At 37.4% G+C, this 27,229-nt stretch overlaps 2 protein-coding genes across 2 annotated transcripts in view; both read left to right on the top strand.

The window, feature by feature from the left end:
• Window positions 1-27,229, top strand: part of PATJ (PATJ crumbs cell polarity complex component) — a gene marked incomplete at its 3' end in the record, with an annotated part of 366,093 nt that overhangs the window by 26,528 nt on the left and 312,336 nt on the right. Inside the window, exons 8-14 of the mRNA XM_079698741.1 lie at window positions 3,881-4,099; window positions 6,300-6,399; window positions 8,712-8,803; window positions 10,780-10,921; window positions 14,907-15,050; window positions 18,539-18,615; window positions 20,644-20,700. Of these exons, the coding sequence (XP_079554867.1) occupies window positions 3,881-4,099; window positions 6,300-6,399; window positions 8,712-8,803; window positions 10,780-10,921; window positions 14,907-15,050; window positions 18,539-18,615; window positions 20,644-20,700 (831 nt within the window). The remainder of the gene's footprint in view (window positions 1-3,880; window positions 4,100-6,299; window positions 6,400-8,711; window positions 8,804-10,779; window positions 10,922-14,906; window positions 15,051-18,538; window positions 18,616-20,643; window positions 20,701-27,229) is intronic.
• Window positions 11,906-12,325, top strand: LOC307049289 (ATP synthase subunit epsilon, mitochondrial-like). The gene has a single exon (XM_079698744.1). It carries the CDS (start codon window positions 11,938-11,940, stop codon window positions 12,211-12,213), a length of 276 nt encoding a protein of 91 aa, XP_079554870.1. The 5' UTR covers window positions 11,906-11,937; the 3' UTR covers window positions 12,214-12,325.

The raw sequence follows: 27,229 nt of genomic DNA on the forward strand, positions 1-27,229 counted from the left end.
ATATATGTCAATGCTACTCTCTCACTTCATCCCAGTTTACCCTTCCCCCTTCCCATGTCCTCAAGTCCATTCTCTACATCTGAGTCTTTATTCCTGTCCTGCCCCTAGGTTCATCAGAACCATTTTTTTATTTTTTATTTTTTTTTAGATTCCATATATATGTGTTAGCATAGGGTATTTGTTTTTCTCTTTTGCCTTTTGATTAAAGACCAGTGATAGAAATGGCCTGGAATCAGAAGTGGTAATAATTTCATTTTCTGAGTTGTGGAAGTATTTGGTGCCATTTTTTAATTTTCAGAGAAACAAATTTGATTTCTTTCTTTTGTAGCTCAAGCCTGAAATCCTTTAGGCTTTCAAATATTTTTTGAATTGAAATTATCATCTACAACAGCCTATCAGAGAACTTAAATGTGCAGAGTAATAAATGTTTTTTTTAGCCAATAACTGCTAACTTGGATTAAAGTATTTTTTTTTTTAAAAATACGATATGAATGATAGTGTTTTCACTGTAATAGTGTGTTACGCTGTTACATCAGCTATTTTAATTTTTTGCCTTCCATACTATCTTTTCCCGTATGCATAATTTTTTCTCTTTTGAAAGAATCTATGGGTTAATAAACTTTTGTATTTCACTGTTGGATTAGCATGCTATGACTTTGAATCTTGGCATAGCTATTTGTTGGCTATCATTGACTTACGATTTCTGTTAAAGAATAAAAAGGACTCTATACCTTTTAATTTCCTTCCACAGTAGACAGATTATGAAAGGAGAATATTGATCAGAAGTTATCAGTAAAATGCAATGTTTGGGGCTGCTGGACTTTCAAAAGCTAGCTGTCATTTTGGTGTCTTTCCTATCAATCTGATTATGATTGTTTTGCACTTATGAATTCCTTAGAACACCTGTTTTTCTGGAATAAGAAAATGTGACTTTCAGTGACAGGTGCAAATTATCTACATCATTTTAAATGAGTTGAGGTAATATAGGAAAAAAACAGTGCTTAGGAGGTGACTCTGTACTTACAGTGAAATGTCCTTTGTCCAAGCCAAGTATGAAAACACTCATCATATTCTTTATTCTGTGGTCAGGCCAAAATTCTGTTCAAGAACGGTTTATTCACAGAGACATCTTACCCTTATTTTTCATCATGAACACTTGACTGTCTCTTAAGTAGTTGCTTGTTTTGTTTCAAGTTTGTTGCATTGATAAAAATAGAACATCAAATTATCAATGCTTAAAGTAGAAATCCAGCAATTCTTTGTTCCTTTTTCCACAGTAATTTCTTCCTTGCATCTATTTCTTTTCTAAGTCTTTCCAAATGTTTCTGACTTGAATTGTATTTCTGTTTCACGGCTCCTCTTTGCTCGCAGTAGCTTCTAATGCCTTCTGCAGAATTCACAACAAAGCATATAGTTTTCTACTCCCTGTTTTGATCTAACACCTTCTTTCATACAGATTTCTGCAAAATTGGAGAAAAGGAAGGATGGGCAATAGACTTAGTTTTAAGGCCCTCTCTCTTTTGCTCCTTTCCCTCCCTCCCTCCCTCCCTTCCTTACTTTCCACTTTTTTTCTTCTGAGGTCCATCTGGAACTTACAGATGGTACCTCCCGGAGCCAGGAGTATGAAGCTTAGAACTGTACTAGCCCAGTGGTCATGGCTCTATTCTCAGGTTGTCTTTCTCTCCCAGGTGCAAAATATCTATTTTCATCTTCATTTTATTTCAAGCCTTTTGACAGTTATAGGAAATTTCTTGGAGAATAGGAAACAGTATATTTATTATCTACTGATACTACTTTGGAGATATCAAAGTATAAGACAAATGACTAAATAAAAACAGGTCTTCAGTGAGACAGCTTGGGTTGAACTTTGGCTCTGCCACTTATTAGCTTTGTGATCTTGGTCAATTCAGTCAACCTTTTTTTTTTTTTTCGGTACGTGGGCCTCTCACTGTTGTGGCCTCTCCCGTTGCGGAGCACAGGCTCTGGACGCGCAGGCTCAGCGGCCGTGGCTCACGGGCCCAGCCACTCCGTGGCATGTGGGATCTTCCTGGACTGGGGCATGAACCCGTGTCCCCTGCATCGGCAGGCGGACTCTCAACCACTGTGCCACCAGGGAAGCCCCTGATATACCTTTTGATGTATTATGTTTTAAACTTTTCCATGAGTGAAATATACAAACATATAGAAGTATATATAATGTCTGTGCACATTTTAAATAATAATAATAATAATCACCAATGTACCTATAATCTAGTTTAAGAAATAGACTGTTTTAAATAATAATAATAATAATAGTAATGACTACCCATATATATATATCACCAGCTTAAGAAACAGAAGATTGCATATCCTTCCTCTAAACTCATCCAGAGTCATGATGTTAAATACCTTCTATATGCTCATGACTCCCAAATTTAAATGTGTGGTCTGGACTTCTCTCCTGAACTCCAGACTTGTATATCCAGCTGCGTATCTGATATATCCACTTGCAGTGTCTAATAGGCATCTCAGACTAGACATCTCTAAAACTGAACTCCTGATTTCTGTTCTCACACACCTGTTCCTCTGTAGTCTTTTTTTTTTTTTTAGTCTCAGTAGCAACTCTGTCTTTCCAGCTGCTTAGGCTAAAACCTTAGAGTTTTGATTCCATTTTCCCCTCACACCCCATGTAGAAGCTATCAGCAGAGCCTGTTGACAGTTCATTAAAAATACATCTAGAATCTCACTTCTCAGCACCCCAACTGCTAACCTAGTCCAGGCTCTTGTTGTCTCTTTCTAGATTATTGCATTAGCCTCCCAACTGGTATCTCTGCTTCTACTGTTTTCTCTCCTGTAGTTTATTTTCAGCACAGAGGCTGGAGTGCTCTTGTTAAAAATAAGTCAGATCATGTCACTCCACTGCTCAAAACCCTCCAATGACTTCCCTTCCCCCTGGCTCAGAGCAGATGCTCTATACTGCTGACCCCCTGGTAATGCTCCCATCGATTCTTTTTTTTTAAATAAATTTATTTATTTATTTTTGGCTGTGTTGGGTCTTTGTTGCTGTGCGCAGGCTTTCTCTAGTTGCGGTGAGCGGGGGCTACTCTTCGTTGCAGTGCGCGGGCTTCTCATTGTCGTGGCTTCTCATTGTCGTGGCTTCTCTTGTTGCGGAGCACGGGCTCTAGGCGCGGAGGCTTCAGTAGTTGTGGCACGTGGGCTCAGTAGTTGTGGCTCGTGGGCTCTAGAGCTCAAGCTCAGTAGTTTTGATGCACGGGCTTAGTTGCTCCGAGGCATGTGGGATCTTCCCAGGACAGGGCACGAACCTGTGTCCCTTGCATTAGCAGGCAGATTCTTAACCACTGTGCCACCAGGGAAGCCCTCCCATCGGTTCTTGACTACTCTCCTCTTTGCTCATTCTCTTCCAGCCACACTGACATCTTGCTGTTCCTCAAATGTGTCACTGGGCTTGTCGGCCCTTAGGGTTCTTCACTTTTTTGTTGGTGGCCTCTGATCTGACTTTCTTCCTTTCCTGATGCCCAGGGCTTTCAGGTCTCTTCCTTATGTATGTGGCTATTTTTACCTGGCTCTAGGCCATTAGGCATGAAGTGATACCCTCAAGCAAATGGCCATTTTAAAAATCTGGTTGCTCTTTTCCTTTTGAACTCTCCTCCTGTGCCCCCCACCCCTCCCCTTCTTTTTCTGTATTACAAGGACTTCCTTTTCTCTGTTGCCAATTCAGCTGTTCATTAAAAGTATTATATTTTATTCAGCATTTTTAGATGGCTTCTTTATCAGCCATTTTGCCACGACTCAAGGTCTGATGAATTGTTATTAACTAGTGAAGTTAGACCAATGATTTCTCATAATAATTTTCTTTTTTTTTTTTTTCCTTGGATTAAAGGATGGAAGACTCCAGACAGGGGATCACATCTTGAAGATTGGTAGCACAAATGTGCAGGGAATGACCAGTGAGCAAGTTGCACAAGTGCTGAGGAACTGTGGGAATTCTGTCAGGATGCTTGTTGCAAGAGACCCAGTTGGTGAAATTTCCATAGCCCCTCCTACCCCTGCAGCCTTACCTGTTGCCCTGCCTGCTGTGGCCAACAGGAGCCCTAGTTCTGTGAGTATACAAATTACTCTTTCATCGTAAATTCAGTACTGGGTGTGATTTACTGCAGGATTAGAAATGTTTTCCACTCCAAGTGTCGCATGGGTGTGAGTTGTGTCTCAGTGCTCAACAGGGAAGCAGAGCAATTTGTAGACACTAGACAAGTTTGATTTTCTTTTTTTTGCCGTTTCTCAGGGTTAACTCATTCAACTTCCCTGAGCCTCAGCTGCTTATCTGTAAATTGGAGAATAATAATACCTGCATTTCTATTTCATAAGATTGGTGAACAGATATCCAGGTAGTGGAGGGGAAACTGTAAATACTGGTCAGTGTATGTGTGTTATCACTGATAAGAACAGACTGGACAAAGGGAATAGACATTAATAATACTAATATTTATTTTGATTATTAACAATCTACAGTTATATAATAATCATTACTATTAATCATTATCAAGCACTTGGAATTGTCTAAGTCATCTGAATTTTTCATAAGAATTCTGCAAGATAGGTCTTATCATCCACTTAATAGATGAGGAAATGGAAGTCCAAATAACTTGTTTTAAAGGTCATATAGGTAGTAAGTTGCAAAGCTGGGGTTTGAATTTAGATCTTTCTGGTCCATTCCACGTTCTTTTCTTGGTTTTTGTCTTTCAGTCTTATTAAGATAAAATCGACATACAGCACTTTATAAGTTTAAGGTGTAGAGCCTAGTGATTTAATTTACATACATCATGAAGTGATTATCAAAATAAATGTAGTGAACATCCATCACCTCATATACAATTAAAGAAATAGAAAAAATTTTTTTCTTGTGATGAGAACCCAGGATTTACTCTCTTAACTTTTATACATAACATACAGTGCTAATTATATTTATCATGTTGTATATTACATCCCTAATACATATTCATCTTATAATACAAGGTACAAATGGAAGTTTGTACCTTTTGACTGCCTCAATCTGGTCCCCCCATCCCTCAGTCCCAAGATCTTTCCAACCATCTCACAGGCTCTAAATCAAGAGATAATAAGGCAAAAGGAAAGAAATAGTTTTTAAAAGGACAAGCCAGGAAGAAGAAAAGAGAAGTGATTATGGTGAGAAGGGGGTGGGAAGCCACGTTTCAAATTCATTTGAGGAACCATTTGGTGTCTTCTGGAAAGCCTTTCCCTACTTGGAACCATGTGAGTGGAAGTTTTCTGTCAGAGATATTAGAATCATTTTTGTTTTCTTCTCCAAACTAGTTAGAACCATTTTCTTTTCCATTCATTCTTCTGGTTTTCTGAAGCCTTCTACTTTGTAGTGAGGGACCAGTGTAGCTGTGTGATAAGTGAGAATTTGATGCAATCAGTTATTTACTTTCTATTATTAATGTTTTGAATTGAAAACAAGGTTTTATGTTTTTAGACACCTTACTCTTTTACAGAAATATTTTAAATTAGAAGACAAGAATGATAATCAGTTTTAGGTCAATATTTTTTGCTTACAATAGTTAGTCTTACCATTTGTTTCTAACTTTTTCTTTACATTAAATTCTTTCAGATACAAATTTATGCTGAGTTTTTTCCAAGTGGCTGTATTAGTTTTCTCTTGTTGTATAACAAATGATCACAAATGTAGTGGCTTGAAGCAGTACCCTTTGTTGGTCCACAGTTCTGTAGGTCTGAAGTCTGGGTGAGCTTTGCTGGGCTCTTCTTAGAGTCTTACAAAGCCTAAATCAAGGTGTTGGCCTGGCTGGGCTCTTATCTGGATGCTCTGGGAACAGTCCCATTTCCAAGCTCTATCATATTGTTGGCAGAATAGTTTCTTGTAGCCATAGGACTGAAGTCTCTGTATTAATGGCTGTCAGCTAAGGACTTCTTTCATCTCCTTAAGTCCCCCTGTGTTCCTTCTCACATGACCCCTCCTTCTTCAAACCGCAAGTCCAGTCCTTATGCTTCAAATCTTTTTCACTTCTCTTTCTGCCATCAATAGGAGAAAACTCTCTGCTTTTGAAGGGTGCCTGCTTAGATTAGGCTTACCTGGATAATCTCCCTTTTCCGTGATATAAACACAGGAATGGCACCAGGGATCAAAAGTCATAGAGACAATCTTAAAATTCTGCGTACCACAGGTGCTCAGAAAATACCTGACAAACCATGCACAAATTGACTATGTACACAAGCTAGATAACTAAATGTTATATATAATTAAAGTTACTTTTTCCTTTCAGGACAATTCTCTTTTTGAAACTTATGATGTTGAACTCATTAAAAAAGATGGACAAAGCCTTGGAATTAGAATTGTTGGTTATGTTGGAACTGCTCAGACAGGTAAATGAATCATTTCTATTTTACATTTGGAAATAATTGTAAAGGATGTTAAGGTTTCTAGAGAGTAAAATTAAATATCTGCATATTTTAATTTAAACATTTAACAATAAAACCATGACTCTGTAATAGCAACCAATTACAAAAAATTATTAGAGAATCACAGTTTTATCTCAGTAGTTTTGTAGCTGGCTTGATAGTCATTAACAAAAGAATTTAATTTATCCAACATAGTATATAACATTTGAATTGTACCTCCTCTTGTTTCTAAGATAGATATATTTTGAATATTGAGACTGTTGCATACTATGACATTTTACATGTGATAAAGTAAAATGATTACTGCATATATTTCATATTGTGAATGTCAAAAAAGTATTACTATTATGTTTATCAAAAGAAGATAAAACAAGTGCTTTAATTAGAATTATTTTTCTTTCATATAAAGGGAATACATTGTAAGAATAAATGCATGGCCCAAGTATCTCTGAATAATACTCCCTGAACTCCAACATGCAAAGCTTTGGTAACTTTCACTGTAAGAGTTACTCTATTATGATAAGAAATCACTACAGTAAGGAAAAATAAATCTTTTTCACAAATATTTGCTAGTAAGATGAAAAGTTAAAGTTATGAAATGTTCTAGTTTTTTAAAAATTGCAAGGTTAGAGAGTTAATTTTTTTAAAGTTATTATTTTGCATATTTACAGCAGGTGGAAAGATTAAAAGTGCTAATGTATTCAAAGTCCTGAATGAAATTCATGTCAGACCACCTTGTGCTATTTTAGCCTAATGAAATAACTGTTTTCAAACCTTTAGATTTTTCTAAGTGCCACCATTTTTAGGTTCAGAATTTAAATGAGTTCTAAAGAGCTAAGTATGGATTGTATAATAATGTTGCAAAAAAAATGTACTGAGTAGCTCTTAATATGCTGTCTGGTTAGAGAAATCATAAACTTGTGGTTTATGAACCTTTATTACATTAAGTTTTCAAGTTGTAAACCTAGCGATATACATGCAGAGTAAAATGAAGTGAATGATAGATAACTGAGAAAATTTGATGTTTATGTTACTGAATAAGAAAAGAATCATATTACTTCTTTACCCTCAAAAGAAGCTTTTGGGACTGGAGCAAGGGCTGGGTGAGAAGTGTTGAATCCAAACACTAGAACATTTAATAATTCAATATGCTTTTTAAACATGTAGTCTTTCAAAATAGTTTTCACTTTATTCCATTCATTGGAACTTTTGAGCAGTTGATTTGCTTAGTTTTGGAGGGAGTAGAAAAATGAATATAAGAAAAGTCTATTCAGGGAGATAAACATGTAAATAACTGTCAGTTGTTTGAGGATAAATGAAATGTATGGGTTATCAGAAATGCAAGCAAACTATCATCATATAGCAGATGAAAGACTCATTATGACAGAGGGAAATGGAGAATTCACAAAGAAAGAGGCATTTGTACTAAGCATGGAAAAGGAGGAGGATTTAGATAGAAGGGTTGAGATCGACAGGAATAAAAAATGAGAAAAGGGATAGAATATAGAAAATACTTGGAGTTTTGGTGGAACATCATGAGTCTTGTGTGTCTGGACTTTTGTCTTATTGGAGCGGTAGTTGGAAAATGAAGTAAAACAAGAAGTTTGGGGCAAATTATGGAGGTCCTTGAATGTGATTCTGTGAAATTTACATTTTATCATGTAGGCTATAGGAATCCATTGTTGTTTATATTCCTTCTACAGACAATATTTTAAGTTCATTTGAAATTGAGATAAAAATATAAAATCATCCAGAGCTATGGTCTTTCTTTTTCTAACTTTTCTTCCAGCCCTTGCCCATAGGCATGCATACTTTTTATATAGTTACAATGTTTATATACATTTTATGATATATATAGAAGCTAACATGAGCAGTGAACTAAATGTAGGAAGACATGTTAGGACCCTCTTGTCTTAGTGCTGCTGAGAAATGATGAAGGTTTATGGCAAGTCAGCAGTGAGAAGGGAGATGGACCAAGAGAAGAGAGTAAGACTTAACCTGAGCTCTCCTGAATTCCAGCTGATGGAATGCATTTCATTAAGGTTCCATTACTGATTATTTTTCCAAAAATAGGCATCAATCAAATCATTTCAAATTTGGGTCACTTGTTATGGTGACAGTTTGAAATAATCCATCAGTTTCTCTGCTTGCATTCAGAATAGTATTTATCAAGCCTTCAGTCAGCCCCTTTAGCTAATTAACCTCTTGATGTGAATTTTGCAATCAAGGCTTAATTAGAGCTTTCTTCCTTTTTCCATATGTTTTGTGCACCGTAGGAGAAGCTTCAGGGATTTATGTGAAAAGTATAATACCTGGCAGCGCTGCATACCACAATGGTCAAATTCAAGTGAATGACCAAATAGTTGCTGTAAGTAACTGCCCTCTGTTTTAGAATTGAATCAAGTTGGGGAAAAAGTTATCATTATTATAATATATATGCAATGGGAATGGCTTAATATAGTCTCATAATGTTTTTAAAAAATTAAGTTTGTTAGTGCAGTGAAATCTCATTAATTTGGACTCTCATGGTCCTAAATTTTTTTTAATTAAAAAGAAATTTTTTTAATTGAAGTATAAGTTGATTTACAACATTGTGCCAATCTCTGCCGTACAGTAAAGTGACTCAGTTTTACACATATATACCTTCATTTTTTAGTATTCTTTTCCATTATGGTTTATCCCAGGAGATTGGATATAGTTCCCTGTTCCATGCAGCAGGACCTTGTTGTTTGTCCATCCTCATTTTTTTTTTTAACTGCCTGTGAAGAAAGGAGACACTAATGATATTGGCAGGAAAAAAAATACTGTATACATATGTATATTATAATATACATACACATATATTTGAAAGATGCACTAGCATTCTCTTACAAAACATTTCAAGCACCTCTTTGTGTTCTTTAAATTCATTAATTTTATATGCAATTAATAGACCATTTACTAGAACCATTTATCTCTTTGTGAAAGTAGTTTTTCTATTAATAGTAATTTTGAGTATATACAAAATTGAGATATTTTTTGTTTTTGAGAATGCAATCATTGCCTTTTATCAATTCGGATTGTAATTGGTATTTCCTCCATTTAGTAGAAATTAGTTAAATTTTACAGTTTATTTTCATAATAATTTTGAAGCATGTATTTCCTCCATTTAGTAGAAATTAGTTAAATTTTGCAGTTTATTTTCTTTTTCTTTTATAAATTTATTTTATTTTTGGCTCCGTTGGGTCTTTGTTGCTGCGCACGGGCTTTTCTCTGGTTGCGGCGAGCGGGGGCTACTCTTTGTTGTGGTGCGTGGGCTTCTCATTGTGGTGGCTTCTCTTGTTGCGGAGCACGGGCTCTAGGTGTGCGGGCTTCAGTAGTTGTGGCTCGCAGGCTCAGTAGTTGTGGCTCGCATGCTCAGTAGTTGTGGTGCGTGTGCTTAGTTGCTCTGCGGCATGTGGGATCTTCCTGGACCAGGGCTCGAACCCGTGTCTCCTGCATTGGCAGGCAGATTCTTAACCCCTGCGCCAGCAGGGAAGCCCTACAGTTTATTTGCATAATAATTTTGAAGCATGTATACACACACATACACACACATTTAATTTATTGATTTATACAGAAACAAATGTTTGTTGGTATAATTTGAATGTTTGTCCTTCAAGTCCATCTAAGGAAGCACCTTTCATGACCCTTGGCTTTTCCATTATTGGGCTTAGGAAATGTCTTGTGATTGGCAGTTTGGAGATGAGTGATAAAACTTTGGAGAAGATATTAGGGGGAAAGCTATAGCAGTGGTTTGGCTAGCTTGAAGAAGATTGAGCGAGGAGGCCTGTTGGTCATGATGGACTTAAGAATGTGTGATTGGACTTGACTGAGATTAGTAAATACCTTTCTTGCATGTGCTTTTTCAGAATACTAGAAAACCTAATGGAGGGAGATCAGTTTCTTCTGGAAAATATCACATAATGATATATGGTAAAGGGGTGAAGTATTGGATGGCCTCTTCACTTTTAGTAATAATGGCTTCTAGTAATACATCTTGAGAGCTCTGTATAACAACTGACCACCTTTTATGGCACTTTGAATTTTGAATAGCATCAGAGATTAAGACCCTCTACCTTTCTGAGGCTATTAAGTTAAATGTGTGACTTAGGAATACAAGTTTCAGTTTGCTTTCTAGTTTCTCAGGAAATTTGTCAGCATGTTTTACTACTAATTTTTCATCCTTATTCAAAAATACTTTCTTAGGTCTAATACAAATTATTTTGGGGATGAAATGAATTGCCTAATTTTATACTGCCTTGCCAGAATTAAAAGTGGTAGCTAACTTGGAACTTCTGTTTAATGTATCTTTTAATGTTTTAGGTCGATGGTGTGAATATTCAGGGTTTTGCCAACCAGGATGTTGTTGAAGTGTTAAGAAATGCAGGGCAAGTGATACACCTAACCCTAGTTCGAAGGAAAACATCCTCATCTGCTTCTCCACATGAAGGGCCCTCTGACAGAGGTAATTAATTCCTCTGTCCCTCCCCCTACCTTGTCTGGGTTTGGAAGATCAGCTCATTTATGGAAGTTGTTCTATACGTCTGGGAAGGAAAAACTGCCCACCTTGTGAAAAGCAGCAGTGGAGAAGTGAATCAATTCATTTATGCCTTGAAGAGTTTCCTTTGCCTATTATAACGTGCCAGTCCAAATGTTAGAATGTGAACCCTGACATGCATTGAGCTCTGAGAGCTTCTCTAAATGGAGATGGAAATCATTTTCCCAAAAACCTTCCAAATTTCATTTATTTCTTATATTTGAATAATAATGCTTTGCCACATTTTGTTCTAGGGGCTCTCAGTTGTCTAATGCTTTGACATTTTGCAAACTTCAGGTTTCATATTACTTCTAATGATGTATTTGATTCTAATATTTCTTGATTTACTTTGTGAGCTATAGCAAGAGAAAATAAAACATGTATTTCTACCAAGGACACTTTTATTTATAAAATAATATATGTTACTTTGATTATAAGAATAGTAAATTTTCATCATGGAACAAATGCATAATTGTATGCATGACAATTTTTAATTATCAACTTATAAATGTAGATAGATCAACAAAATTTGGCAACCATGGGAACACATTCAATTTAAAATGAATGACTGGGGCTTTGCTGGTGGCACAGTGGTTAAGAATCCGCCTGCCAATGCAGGGGACGTGGGTTCGAGCCCTGGTCCGGGAAGAGCCCACATGCCACCGAGCGGCTGGGCCCATGTCCCACAACTACTGAGCCTGCACTCTAGAGCCCTTGAGCCACAATTACTGATCCCATGTGCCACAACTACTGAGGCCTGCGCACCTGGAGCCTGTGCTCCACAACAAGAGAAGCCACCTTAATTAGAGACCTGCACACCATGGTGAAGAGTAGCTCCCGCTCACCGCAACTAAAAAGAAAGCCCGTGCACAGCAACGAGGACCGAACGCAGCCATAAATAAATAAATGAATGAATGAATAAATAAATAAATTAAAAAAAATGAATGACTGGCAGGTCTGGGGCCCCGCCCCTTACACTTCTCAGGCCTGACCTTCTGGCAGCTCGGCTGCACGCTGAGCCGACATTGACAGGTCCTTGCGATGTGGCCGGACGTGCCCCCTCTCATGAAATCATGGTGACATACTGGCGACAAGCTGGACTCAGCTACATCCGATACTCCCAGATTTGTACAAAAGCAGTGAGGGATGCAATGAAGACAGGATTCAAAGCAAATGCCGAGAAGACTTCTGGCAGCAGCATAAAAATTGTGAAAGTGTAAAAGGAATAATTTACCCTGACTACAGCTTGAAATGCTGCATGTTCAAGGTGAAGATGTGTGGGCACATGTTATGGCAGATTGAAAACGATCTCCCTTCATGGAAAGAAAAAAACCCTGTCTTGTTCACAGATTGACAATGCCAATAAATTAAAGTACGGTTCAAAAAAAAAATAAAATGAATGACTAATTATATAACTAGTGGGTAAGAAATAATTCCATTAGAATTTGTCAAAAGTTGAGTACATTTTTTCCCCCTCCTCTGAAGATATAATGAGCCTAGTTATGTTTGCTTTCAACTGATATTAAATTGTATTTACATTGGAACTTTTTTTTAAATTTTATTTTTCATTTATTTATTTATTTGGTTGCACAGGGTCTTAGTTGCAGCAGGCGGGCTCCTCAGTTGCAGCTTGTGGGCTCCTTAGTTACGGCTCATCGGTTCCTTAGTTGTGGTATGCAAACTCTTAGTCGCGGCATTCATGTGGGATCTAGTTCCCCAACCAGGGATCAAACCCGGGCCCCCTGCACTGGGAGCACGGAGTCTTAAACACTGCGCCACCAGGGAAGTCCCTATGTTGGAACTTTTTAAGTTTTATGTGGTAGTGGAAATTCTGCTGCTGAAAGATAGATGCCCTGTCAACTGCATTGTGTGTATGAAATTTAAAATTGTCTAAATAGTACAGAATGTACAAATGCTATATTGATCTTAAAGGTTTACATAAATATTTATACCATTATAATGGTTTTTAGTAGCTCTGATAGAGCCTTTGGCTTTAGTCTGCTGTATCAAATGAACTATGTCATCTGCGAATTAGTAATTCTTTACTGGACGTGCCTACATTTTAAATTTGTATTGGGATAGGTTTTGACTCTAAATCTGCACTTCTTCCATGGTTTGGGTGTACTTCCTGTGTGTTTCACTAGCACCCTTTGAAGAGCACTCTACTGTAGCATTTATCACACCGTGTTACAATCACCTGTTTTGTGTGTGGCCACTATAATGGAGGAGAGTGGTTATGCCTGTGTCCCCTGCCCCATTGAACACATCTCTGTGTGCCTTCCTCATAGTCAGCATTTACGTTTGTTTTACTGAAACAAACTGCACGGCTTCTAGCTCTTGTGCAGTACCTTCCTCTGCCATTTAAAATCTTACTGTCTTTTTCTCCTCTAAACTCTTATTTGCATACCTTGTATATACTTGTTTGTGTACCAGTTTGTATACTACTTGTAGCGTACAACCAATCATGTATTGCTTTGTACTCTGCACACTGTTTAGTGTGTAACTCTTCTCCCCAAGCTACATTAGCAGCTTCTGGCTGGCATTTGTTTTGCTGGCACTGGGCTGTACATTTAGTGTGTATCAAGAGATTAATGTTCTAAAAAATCCTGTGTGGTTTAAAATGTCATGTTAAGATCATAGGAACTTTTAACTGGTTATATTTTTAAACTTTTTATTATAAAATTTTTTGAACATACAGGAAAATTGAAAACTAATGTAACAGATACCCACAAACCCACCATTTAGATTCAGCAGTTAACATTTTGCCATGTTTGCATCATCTGTTTACTTTTTTCTGAACCATTTAAGAGTGAGTAGTAGATATCATGACAATTTAGCCCTACATACTTCAGTTATAGCTTCTAAAATTAGTCATGATATCGTTATCACACCAAAGAAAATTAATAGTAATTCCCTAATATCAGATACCCAACACATACTTAAATTTTCCCAATTGCTCCCAAATGTCTTTCGTAGCTCCTTTTTCCACTTCCATTTCTTCCCCTCAAAAACCTCATAAAATCAAGATCATTGATTTTTATGCATTGAGCCTATTGCATTGTATTATGCTTCTTTGGTTTCTTAATCTAGAAGAATCCCTTGCCCCTGCCTCCATGGCATAGACTTTTTGAAGGGATTTGGCCATTTGTCACTAGAATGGTACATTCAGAATTTGATTGTTTCCTTGTGGTGTCATTTGACTTGTTCCTCTATCCCCTATGTTTCTTGTGAGCTACGAGCTAGAGCTAGAGCCTTAAATTCAGGTTCAATATTTTTGATAAGAATACTTTATAAGTTACATGTGGTTATTTAAAAATAACCTAAAATGATTCTTGTTCAACCTTTCTTGTGTTTAAGAGATACATAGTGACTGGCATGCTTGAGATTGAAAGCTTACTTAACTCAATTTAGCTAAGGAAGGAAACTCTGCAACCAGGGAAATACTCTCCCCTTTCCTTCCCATTCACAAGGTTACTTATGTAGAGTTGTTTGTAAAACTCATGATGATGTCATGCCAGAACCTAGGATTGCCCAGAGCAACGGGAACCGGCTTCTTCTGCATACCTTGCTCCCTGCCCACCACAGCAGCAAGAGCATATGGCCCCCAGTGTTCTCCTCCTTCCCCCCACCCCCAAGGCTATATGGAAAAGCATCTCCTCCTGCTTTGTCACTGACTTTACCTTGCTTTTCTCTTCCCATTGCCTAGTTCCTTATTCTTTTCAATAATACTACAAGTATATTTTTTAATGAATTGAGTGGTTATCACAAGTGGCATTTTAAATAAAGGAATCATATGTGTAAGTTACCTGAAAAGTTTATAAGGAGGTTGTGAAATGGGACAATAGAGTGGAATAAGCTTACTTAAATATGGCCTTCATCTGATAGTGATTCAAATTAACAATTCTTATTTTAGGAACTGTGATAGAACCACCGAAAACACCAGCCCTCTTTCTGACTGGAGCAGTGGAAAAGGAAACTAATTTCAGTGAAGATGAGGAAACTGAAGAAAGAATGGATAATCTAAAAAATGACAATATACAAGCCTTAGAAAAACTGGGTAGGCACAAGGCATTCAATTCAAAGCTTTCTCTCTTTATAGTTGATATAATATGAGGAATTTTAGAGGCATTTTTAGAGATATAAAATAAGATATTCTTAATATCAACATCTTAACACTTGTGGAAGTTTAGAATCGAGCATACTGTTGTTTAATCATTGTTTAATTATGTTGATTTTTTTTTTTTTTTTTTTTTTTGTGGTACTTGGGCCTCTCACTGTTGTGGCCTCTCCTGTTGCGGAGCACAGGCTCTGGACGCGAAGGCTCAGCGGCCATGGCTCACGGGCCCAGCCGCTCTGCGGCATGTGGGATCCTCCCAGACTGGGGCACGAACCCGTGTCCCCTGCATTGGCAGGCGGACTCTCAACCACTGCGCCACCAGGGAAGCCCAATTAAGTTGATTTTGAATACATTTTATTAGTGTGATAACTTTTAATCTTGTCGGCATTTTTAATTACTGCATACTTTAGCTTGTATTATTATCATCGATATAGCTATAGATATGCAGCTGTCTGTATACATATAGCAGTATTTCCTTTTCACCATAACAATAATGTATACATTTTTGTATATTTCATCAAATTTCCAGGTTGCTATATATTTATTGTTTAATTTTGTTTTTAATTGATGTGAAGCTTTGTCCTTGTGCTTTGTTCTTTGATACCTTGTCTACTCTAGTTGACCGTATTCTGTAAGCATGTTGAGTAACAGTCTCACACAGTTTCCTGTACAGAGGCACTCAGGGAAGCCTTGCCAATTGAATGAAATGGACTACTTAAACTTCATCCATGTCCACGTTGGCTTTTGGCTTTGATTGCCTTCTCTTGGGAAAGAATGGCTTGAAGGAAGGAGTAAACCCCTCATTCAAGTTTTAAAATTTCCTATAGTTTGGAAATTTAACTTGTTCTTTTTGACCCAAGTAGATTGCAGTTAATTTTTGCTCTTTAAATTCATGTGAACCCAGAGAGATGTACAGTGAATTATCAGGTGAAAAGCAAAGACATTCTAAAGTTAGAAATATTTTTAGAAATATCTGCTCTTTTTGGATCAACCTCACTACCTTTTTTTTTTTTTTTCATGAGTATGTATAATTTCAGCTAGAGAGTTAGACCAAATTCTTCCAACTGTTATGAAGTTAACTCTCTTTTTGCTGTAGGGGCAGAACTGTTTTCCCTTCTTCTCTTCTAGCTTTTTTGACTGGTCTAATAATTAAATCGACATAAGACAGATTAACACAGGAGAAAAACTAATTTCCTATGTGTAAGAGTCCCATAAAAATATGAGCCCCAAGGGCAAGTTGAGCAATTGAAGCTTCTGTGCTATCCTGAGTTAAGGAATGGGATAGGAGCCTGGGCCTTCCAAGGGGAGGAGAGTAATTTACAGGATGATAAGAAGAGTAGATGTTTGGTAATTAGAAGTTTGCCCAGCCATGCAGATAGGTCTTTCAAATAAAAAAATTATCTCTGGTAATAACTGTCTTTCTGGTGCAGGTTCCCTATCTGAATTCTTTTAGGTAGTTAAGGGAGAGGTGAAAGTTTTTCCTGAGTCTGCTGGGTTTTGATTGCCTTCAGCTGAAAATAATCCACATGCCAAAGTGGCAATATTTGGGGGTGGCATATTCTGCTCCCCTTCATTACCATTGGAATAATCGTTTCAGAGCATCATAATATTAATTTTTGTGTGTGATCATTTTGTGTAGCCAAGGATTTATTGAGCTGCTTAAAATAAATCTCTTTCCTCTGGTACTTAGGCCTTTGTGCTGTGCAAAGCTCATGACTATGATTTCATTGTATGACTGAAAGGCAAAAATATAGTCAGAAGAATTGTAGGTGAGGGCTTCCCTGGTGGTGCAGTGGTTGAGAGTCCACCTGCCAATGCAGGGGGCACGGGTTCGTGCCCTGGTCCGGGAAGATCCCACATGCCACGGAGCAGCTGGGCCTGTGAGCCATGGCCGCTGAGCCTGCGCATCCGGAGCCTGTGCTCCGCAACGGGAGAGGCCACAACAGTGAGAGGCCCGCGTACTGCAAAAAAAAAAAAAAAAAAAAAAAAAAGAATTGTAGGTGAAATAGCAACATTATTTTATATGTGTATAAAATATCTTTAAATATCATGTTTTTAAGCTTACAGTTCAATCAATACATTGCAAATTTTATTCAAATTAGCCTACCATATAGAAAACTGCTGCCTGTAAGAAATTTAATAGAACTCTTAATGTAATTTCTTATGGAAATGTTAACAGAGTAGGCACAAAGGTGCAGAGCCTACATGAATGATATTTTGTTTTTAATAGGATCTTTAGTTAGTTATCCTCAAAATGTAACCTAGCATATCAGTTAATATAGTTATTTTATGGATATACTTTTGTAAATCTAGTAATTTTTAAGTTCTTTAGTGTTCATTAGTCTTAGTCTCTGATTTTTGAGGTTAGCCTGTTTTACTTAATGATTTGTATTATGTAATTAAGCATGATATGCATCCGAGATTAGATGTCTGCTGAAGGCTTGAAAAAACTGATATTGCAAGTTATGTTTGATTTTAGGCAGATGGTTATATCAGTTGTGGTGTTTTGAGACTTGTCCAGTCTTGTGACAAAATTGAGTTTTTCTTAAAGAAAAAAGGTGGAGGTTTGTTTATTTTCTGCTGCTACTGTGGATCTAAATTGAAATTACGGTTTTAGAACTTTGATTTTTGTCTATTAGGCATTATTCAGACTACAGACTGCACAGAGCTTTTGGCTAAGATCATACGGAGGACAGGCAGGACACTTAAAATCTGTCTGCGCTCTTTAAAATCATCTGACCCATGCAAAAAAGGCAATATTATCCTTAAGTAAGAAAGTTATAAAGATATGATAACCACGTAGCCACAAAAGACCAAAGTAAAACAAAATTTCCTGTATATTAAAGCTCATGCAACTCACTGGTTGAATTAAACCAGAAAAGCTTTTATATCTGCCCAAGTGAAACGTTTGATTGGGTCATGTTGACATGCCTTGTTTATAGTAAAGATATTTTGATCAGTTTTTACTTTTCCTATGGGTGAGTGGAGGGTACTACTCTGAAGTGATTAACATTCACCTTAAGTCCTTGTTTGTCCTAACATAGCATTAACCAAAGCCAGATGCATTTTACTTGTAAGCCACAGGATGTTTGTATACAAACTATATAATTCAAATTTCATTTATAACTCATCATTTCCTCTTCCCTTTAAAATATTCCTTAACAGCAAAAGCCCCTTCATAATTTGGTCACAGACCAAATTTACATTTTACATGTTTACATTAGTAAAATGTAAAATTTTACATTCTACATTAGTCTTACAAGTCACCTCTGATTTACTTTACCTAATAGACCTAAGTTAATGCACTTTCCTTTTTATTTATTTCCCTTTTACTTACTGAAGCTGTGCTGTTATGGAAGAATTTAGTAGTTTAGTGTGTTTAGCTCACAGTAGTTTCAATGTTTTGTTTATTTATTTTTTTAATCCAGAAGGAGTCCCAGTCTCTTTAGAAAATGAGCTGAAATCCAGATGGGAAAACCTACTGGGCCCTGATTATGAAGTAATGGTATGTTAAAATCTTTTAATAAAAAACACTCATGTCTCATCTCATGTCAATGAAATGTAGCTCTGAATGCTACAATTGAAAGAAATGGGAGAGTCAAAGAATAGCCGGCCGGCTTTTATTTTTTCCTCCTGTGTTTCTTCGGTACTGGATCAATTAATAGATTTTTTTTTTTTCATTTTAAGCTGCAAGGACAGTTAAGGACTGCAGATAAGTTTCAGTTACAATTAGCAGACACTCAGTTCATGTGGAAACAATTTAAGTCAACAATAGGCAGAAAAATGTTAGGAGAGAAAGGACTTGCCTTTAAATTTATAACCTGTATCAGCTGCTTAAAATTGCTGGCATTTTTATGATTGCTTTTATGATCTGTTTGTTTTATTATACACTGAAAGGGCTGTGGATATTAGTCCTGTGTTTCACAAAGAATCTTACAGTTTTATGAGAAAAATGAAAGAATGATTATCAAATATATTTGGGAGAACAGGAAGTAATTTAGGTTAGGTATAAGTTTATATGCCAGTGGTCCATTAGGCTTCCTTTCACCTGTTATTAGATTCACTGAGTAAGGGATTGATTACATTTCCCCATATGAATCCACATGAAAACAGAAAGCTGCACTTAGAAAAGCCTCTACAGTGTTCACTAAATGTGTTAGTAATAAAGTATTCTATTAAATTTCTTTTTGTCTTTCACGTTTTCTTACATATGTTTGTCATTAGTACTTGTTGGCTGGTTGGAGATTTTTTTTTTTTCTCTTCTAGCCACTATCTATTGTTAGGCATTTTCCAGTGTCATTAAGATGAGTCAAAACAGTCCATACTTCCTCTTCTTACTTGTTTTGTACTTGCATGTCGGTCCTCATGAACTGCTGCTTCTTAACTTCATAGATTTCAAAGCTGTTTTTTCATTAGGTTATCGCCTAGCAAGTGACCTTTTCTGCTATCCTGAGTGGTTGACATTTAAAGTAGTTTGGTGTACCAGTATTTTCAAATGGTCTGTTTTGAGATGATCTCTTTTCGCTTAAAAATTTATCCTCTTTATAACCACATTTCCAAATTTTATTTATCATGTGGTGAGGTCATAACAGAGGGGCTAGAAAGAGGAGACAGAATTTGAAGTTGGAAATTTAAAGTGACAGTTTATTCATTAAGAGTTGTAACATGTTCTGAGGGACAAGGCGACAAAAGGAGAAGCCAGGCAAGACGGATGAATGAATGCATACATGCAAATATACGTACATACATACATGCATGTGCTCCAGTGTTTCTTACTTTATTTTCTTCCAGAATCTACTTATCTGAAGTGCAGTACTTTTAGATGCCTTAGTTGGACCACTGTTTAACTTATCCCCTCCCTCCAGATGCACCATATTCTATTAACAAGTTACAGATGCAAATCATCAGTGCAGTGTTTTGCTTGCACGGAATTCACTTCTGTGGATGTCCACCATTGAAGCTCAGAACAATAGTTTTAGGCCAGGATTAAAAGCTTTCAGTATTCCACGATCCTTCCACCAGTCCAGGTCTTTTGTTTGTGTCCTTGCCAGCTCTTTCTCCTAGGGAAATGATTTGAGCTTGCTGTAGAAAGTCAGATGCTTCAGTTTTTCCAAACTTGTCTGCTTTTTCTGACCTTGAAAACTTTGTTTCAAGGCCTGGGTTTAGAAGTAGAAATGACCATACTCTTGGTTTCGTCAAAAGAATAAAATTTTTATGGCTTTAATACAATGGAGGATTATATTAAAATTTTAGGGGTTATGGATTTTTAAAAATAGTACATGTATTTGCCCATCACCTTCTAGTTCAACTTTTGCATAATTTATGAAAAAAGATTGCTGTGGAGAACAATAACAACAAAAAAGCAAATATTCTCTGAAATTTTACATTATGTGTTATGGATTTCAGAAACGTGGAAAAGAGTTTAGATGGAGTTATTAATGTATAGGTTTTATACAGATTTTTTCAGAAAGCCTAGGAAGAAATAAAGTTATGCTTTTACAAATATTGGAAATATTTTTTCTTGTGAATTTAGATTGCAACTTTGGACACACAGATTGCAGACGATGCTGAGTTACAGAAATATTCAAAGGTAAGCATTATTTTTTATTTTTATTTTTTATAAATTTATTTATTTATTTTTGGCTGCGTTGGGTCTTTGCTGCTGTGCGCGGGCTTCTCTAGTTGCGGTGAATGGGGGCTACTCTTCCTTGTGCTGCACATGCTTCTGATCGCGGTGGCATCTCTTGCTGCGGAGCACAGGCTCTAGGCGCACGGGCTTCAGTAGTTGTGGCACCTGAGCTCAGTAGTTGTAGCTCGTGGGCTCTAGAGAACAGGCTCAGTAGTTGTGGCGCATGGGCTTAGTTGCTCTGAAGCACGTGGTATCTTCCCAGACCAGGGCCCCAACCCGTGTCCCCTGCATTGGCAGGCGGATCCTTAAGCACTGTGCCACCAGGGAAGTCCCTATTTTTTAAACTGTTGCCAGTTTTTTGTTGTTTGAAGAACTTTCTCTAAGTTCTTGTCAAAGAAACTAGATTAGTGCTGTGATCTAAAGTTTTCAGAATTTAGTTTTAGAGGTTTTCTGGAAATGTAGTAGGTTCTGACTGTTATGAAACGTGATGGTTAGATATGCCTGGGAAGAACGTGGGCCACTTCCAGAAGCCAAAATCCCTGGTGTGACTGCTTTGTCCACCTTAAAGGTAGTATGCAGAGCGGCCTTGTGCAGAGTGTGTTAGCTTTTCAGATATTGTAAGTCCTTTTTAAATGTTTCCTAAAATTCAAGACCATGACTTTAAAAAAAAAACCTTCCCGGTCCAGATGTTTAAGAACAAAAAAGTGGCTTATCTTTTGAGATAGGCAATGCTTTTTCTTGGACTTAAAAAATTTTGTATTGAGACCTTTATTTCTAATGGCAAAATGCCAGATGGTAACTTTTACAGTTTTTCCTAACATTTTTAGTGACCTCTCACTACAAATTAATTTCATAGTCCCCACTCTGGATAATCAAAGGCCAGGGTAATTGAAACTTAGAGAAGCTTTCCAGGTGGCTTTCTCAATAAATGATGAGAAAGGAAAGGTTTTCTTGTCTGAATAATTTCAAAAGTTATACTGTAATCCCACCTGAGGTATATGAGCTGAGCTCAGCTTAAACTCTGCTGTCATATGCAGTATTCAGAATGAGATTTCTGTGTCCCATGTGGGTTTTGTAAGAAGTCATCTCTTTAGATAGTTCTACCATTTCCTTCTTTGGCTATTTGTGATGAATATTTTCCTTCTAAAATTTTATGTTACATGTGCTGTTATTTTTAGGTTGGAATTTTCACAGCCGATGCTGTGGAGAGTATTTCTTTCCTTGTAAGCTAGCCTGCATTTGGAGTCACTTCCTTGCTGGGCTGTATGGGCCAACTGACCAGGCTTTCCTCAGATGTGCAATATGAAAGAACATGCACAGCTTGTACTTAATTTCAAATTATTTACAATATCATATTTAGGTTAGATTAGTCACTGATTACTAATTCCATCTAAATTTGTTGAGAGGAGTTTAATTCAAAATAAGAGTAAGAAATATAAATACCTCATCAAACTTCACATGTTATTAATTACTGCAGTATAGTTTACTGGTGACATGGACTCTGGCGTCAAACTGCCTGGGTTCAGATTCAGGCTTATCCATTTACTAGCTTGTAAAATTATCTAGACTCTATGTTTCAGTTTTGTTGTCTGTAAAAGGAAGATATTAATAGATTAGTACCTATCTCATGGGTTGTATAGGAATTAAATTTAATGTGCTTAGAATAGTTGCAACCACATAGGATATTGTTAATATTTTTACTATCATTCATGAAAATCAATGATGCCTTTCCTGAAAATTGTTCTTTAATTTACACTAAACTCTTAGATAGTAGATATTTTCTGTTTACCAGTCTTCCACTTTACTGAATTTCCTGTGCCTAATCTGCCCATCTATTGAGTCCTTAATTTTGGTTGTTATATTTTTCTATTCTAGAATTTATTTTATCCCTTTTTAGATCATAATTCTTTTGGAGGAATTCTCAATTTTAAGAAATCTGTAGTTGCCATCTTTTTCTCTATTTCTTGAACATATTAATCATAGCTTATAAGGACTTAAAATAATTAATTCCAATATGTGGATCAACTTTAGATGTGTTTCTATGGTTTGATGTTTTTCTCTTGTTATAGTTATTTGGTTGTATATCTTGTCATGTCATAATTTAACTGAATGTTCGATATTATGTACGCCAGCTACAAAAGGCTTCAGGTGATGTCATCTCCATCCAGAAGAGTCACTGTTTCTTCTAATAAGGAGATACTGTGTGTGTGTGTGTGGGGGGGTACAGGTGGGTGATCATCTCTGAGGTGAGGCAGAGGCACCTTTCGGGTAAGTTTCAGACTCTCTTGTTGCCTTTGCTCCTAACACATGGCCTTCCAGGTATTCCAGTGAGTCTGCAGTGTTTACCAATCCCTTCTCCCTGGTGGGACCTGAACTCCAATTCTCCCTTAGTACTTTGGGACTGTAGAAATCTTTGCTTAGCTCTTCAGAGGTTTCCTGAGGAACTTTTAGCCTCCTTGCCCGTTAGAACTCCAGAGACGTCCTTGGAGGAAAACATGCCCTTGCTCAGGCTCAGTTCATCGTGCAGTTCAGCTTTAGTTGTCCTTACATGTTCAAAGCCATAAGACCCTGTATCATCATATTCTATAATAAGAAAAAAGGATCATAACCACACTTGGTACATCTTAAAGAATGTCATTGTCTTTCTCCAGGCAGAACATGGTCTCTTTCACCTTCATCCCTAGTTCCTGGCCACCAGTCTAACTTTATCTTCTTCCTGTTCAGCTTCTATGAATTATGTCTACTTGTACTCAGTTACTCTGGTGTAATGATGTGGAAAGTCTTCGAGTCAAACAGACTTTCAGAACCACCTCACCAGTACATTCAACTGTTCATTCATTCATCAATTATTTATTGATATCTACTAAGTGCCAAGTCCTCTGCTGGGTGCTGGGGTTTCAGAAGAGAACAGAAAAAATCGCTGTCCTGTAGAACTTACATTTTAGTAGGGGGAGATACAAAATAAATAATAATTTCTGTAGTATAGATGATGTGTGCCATGCAGGGAAGATGGATAAGGAATTCAGGAGAGAGTGTGGGTTTGCAATTTTAGATAGATTGACCAGGAAAAGCCTCCTTAAGAAGGTAACATTTGAGGAAATACTTTAGGAGGTGAAATAAGCAGCTTAATTTTTCTTCTACATAATAGGAACAATAATACCTATGTTGTAGAAGGTTAAATATAAATATATTTAATACATGCCCTAATTAATATAGCTCAATGCCAACACGTAAGAACCGTTTGATAAATGGTGGTTTTGTTTCCCAGTTGTATACTTCTAGTACTTTTAGTCTCTGACCTTCTAAAGGCTCCTTTAAAAAAAAAAAAAAAGCTATTTTAAAACATTTAATTGAAACTTTGTTGTAGCAAAAAGTTTTTTTTATTTTTTGCACTAGAAGAGTCAGCCGTAATTGCACTATTCTCTTTTCATATTTAGTTGTTGCCTGTATATGTTTACATATCTGTAGTTGGTATACCCATTCTTTTGTGTAACATACATGTCAGAGAAGGGATGTATGTTTTTTCTGTGTAAAATTATCACACATATTTACTCTTTTGTACATTGATTTCTTAATTACAAATGTCCACAGATTGATTTTTTTTTTTTTTTTGAGCCATGCTGTGCAGCTTGTGGGATCTTAGTTCCCCAACCAGGGATTGAACCCGGGTCATGGCAGTGAAAGTGCCGAGTCCTAACCACTGGACTGCACAGATTGATTATTTTGATGAACTATAACTTTTAAAAATCCTCTTAAAATTGGAAGTTTAGTTCTTAATTCAGTAGCTTCTAATTTCTCCCTACAATATGTAAAGAAGACCGGCCTGTCCAAACCCATTTCACACGTGAGGATGCTAAAGTTTGCATAGGTCGAATGAATCACCTTAAATTACACAACGGGATAGTAGCAGAGGCAGCTTGCAGCTTAGAGAGCTTTCTTTCCTTCCTGAAATATTTACAGAGCTCCTACTCTATGCCAGTCACTGCACTACCAACTGTGGAAAGCAAAATAGAAAAGGTCCTTGCTCTCCTAGAGTCTGGGTTCTGGGCTTCGGTCAGGGCATGATAATAAACAAGTAAAAAATAACCTGAGAAGATAGTTATAAACTGTAAGAAGTGATGCAAAGGAGTGCTTGTAAGAAGTGATGATGATTCAAGAAGCATAAACAGGGTGATGAGAATATAACCGGGGGGCACCTTAGAGAGAGAGCTGGGGAAAGCCTTTCCGAGTTCAGGCTTGAAGGATAAGAATGTGGTGAACGGCAGGTACAGGTGGAAAAGAGCTGTCCTGTGGGAGGAATGGAAGTTGTTTGTTCAGAGTGTCTCAGTCAAACTAAATGAAGAGTAGGATGTTGTTAGGTGAGGAAGACCAGGTGCTTACAGGGCCTCGAGATCCATGCTGGTAAGCCTGGGTTTTATTCTCAGTGCCAGGTAATACTGGTGGAAGGTTCTAAGCAGGATAGTGTTACGCTCTGAGGTCAAGGCTGTAAGGTTTTTGTTTGTTTGTTTGCCTTAAAATATTTATCTATTTGGTTGTGTCAGGTCTTAGTTGCAGCTTCTGGGCTCCTTAGTTGCGGCATGCATGTGGGATCTAGTTCCCTGACCAGGGATCGAACCCGGGCCCCCAGCATTGGGAGCGTGGAGTCTTAACCACTGCACCACCAGGGAAGTCCCAAGGCTGTAGGTTTTTCCTCTGTCCCGACAGCTTTCTGATTAGGAAAATCATGTTTCACAGCTATAGCTGGTGTTTCTAAGGGTTTAACTGTCTTTAGTTGGTCACTCCGGTTCCCACCTCATAGCCACTTCTCTTGAAGGGATACTGATTCAAGAAGCATCTTCCTATATGACAAGCCAGTGTTAATAGACAAGATTTTCTTTTGAGGTGGATGGAGTTGTACGGAAAGAGAGAGGTGAAAGCAATTTACAGTGGTTTGAACATTAGCTGCACTGCTTCTAGGAGGCTGTTAATTGTGACACAAGTTTTCCCACATCTGGGGAGACTTGCACTTTTAGGGGTGGCTTTCTTGGCAAGTGTTTACTATTAAGATAATCACAGCACTATGAGGGAGAAGCATTATGCTCATGCCAGTGACCTTTCTGCTGGCCATCAACTGTAATATGAAGTGAGCATTAGTAAGATCTGTGGTGTGGGAAATAAAAGACCAGGCCCTGTTCTCTGGTTTTGACAAAACAGACTGACAAATTTCACTTTATTTCCTTCCTGAATTACATTATCTGAGCCAAAGGGCATTAAGATGTGAGTTCGTCTCTCACTCTGTTTCAGCAAGTAGAATTGTGAAGGCAGTGAGATGTACTGGGCCCCCACTCAGCGACCAGGGTCAGTGCTTTGCGTTAAAGACATTTCCTCCTTTATTTCCCACAATAACCCTATTGGTCAGCAGCTATTTCCAACTCTCCATTTTTAATATGTGAAAACTGAGTGTCAGGTAGGTAAAGTGACTTGCCCAAGATCATACACAGCTAGTAAGTGACAAAATTTAGGAAGCAAATCAGGGTTATCTGACTCTTAAGTCTGTGCCATTCTTTATGTTTTTCCTTTTGAATAGATAACATATGGACAAGACACAAAATTTAAAAGTTACAGAAGGAAGTACTGCAAAAAATAAGTTTCCCTCCCACCCCAGTCCCTTTGTTCTCCTCCCCAGTGGCAACCAACCACAGTCACCAATTCTTCAGTGTGTAATTTTGTACTTTTCTGGTCTCTCTTTTGAGTGGAGAACATAAGCTACAGAATCAAATAACTGTAGTGACAGTGGTTATCCACTAGGGCAGATGGCTTTTCAGAAATATCAGAGGAGCCTTTTCAAAATACACATGCCCTATTTTGTTCCTCCTGACTAATATTCTGATTTTGTAGGTTTGGGGTGAGGTCTCTAAAGGAAACTGTGATTCCTTCCTTGCCTCGCTTCATTGAGACTTACTGTTCTGGTATTGCTAACATGCCTTATATGTACAGTTGACCCTTGAACAACATGGGTTTGGACTGCATGGGTGTACTTATACACAGATTTTTTTCAGTAGTAAATACTACAGTACTACACCATCCTCAGATACGGAGGAACCTCAGATATGGAGGGCTGACTATAAGTTATACCCAGATTTTTGACTGTGGAGGGTCAGTACCTCTAACCCTGAATTATAAATGGTCAACTGTATTCAAGGAGGGAGGGGTTCCTTCCTCAAGACAGATGAAGGAGGCTTATTGGGAGGATGAACTATATACTCTTATTGGAGAAATAAGAACAGTGGATATTCCAGGTGGAGGAAATACAATGAGCAAAGGTAGAGAAAGAGTCATAAGTGCAAAGTGTTAGGTTAGGTGTCAAAAGCTCAAGTAGGGATCTCAGGAGCTCTCAGGGAGCCGGCAGGGGAATCCTGGAAAGAGAAAGTCAGGGCTGCCATCGCTGCCCACATCCTGGGATCTCAGAGTTCTCTGTGACGAGTGTGGCTCATGTCACCTATCAAGCAAA

Source organism: Hyperoodon ampullatus, assembly GCF_949752795.1.
Source record: "Hyperoodon ampullatus genome assembly, chromosome: 2".
Lineage (NCBI taxonomy): Eukaryota > Metazoa > Chordata > Mammalia > Artiodactyla > Ziphiidae > Hyperoodon > Hyperoodon ampullatus.

Coding starts and splice junctions, on each gene's coding strand:
- LOC307049289 (XM_079698744.1), top strand. CDS start 11,938: ATGACTGGCAGGTCTGGGGCCCCGCCCCTTACACTTCTCAGGCCTGAC.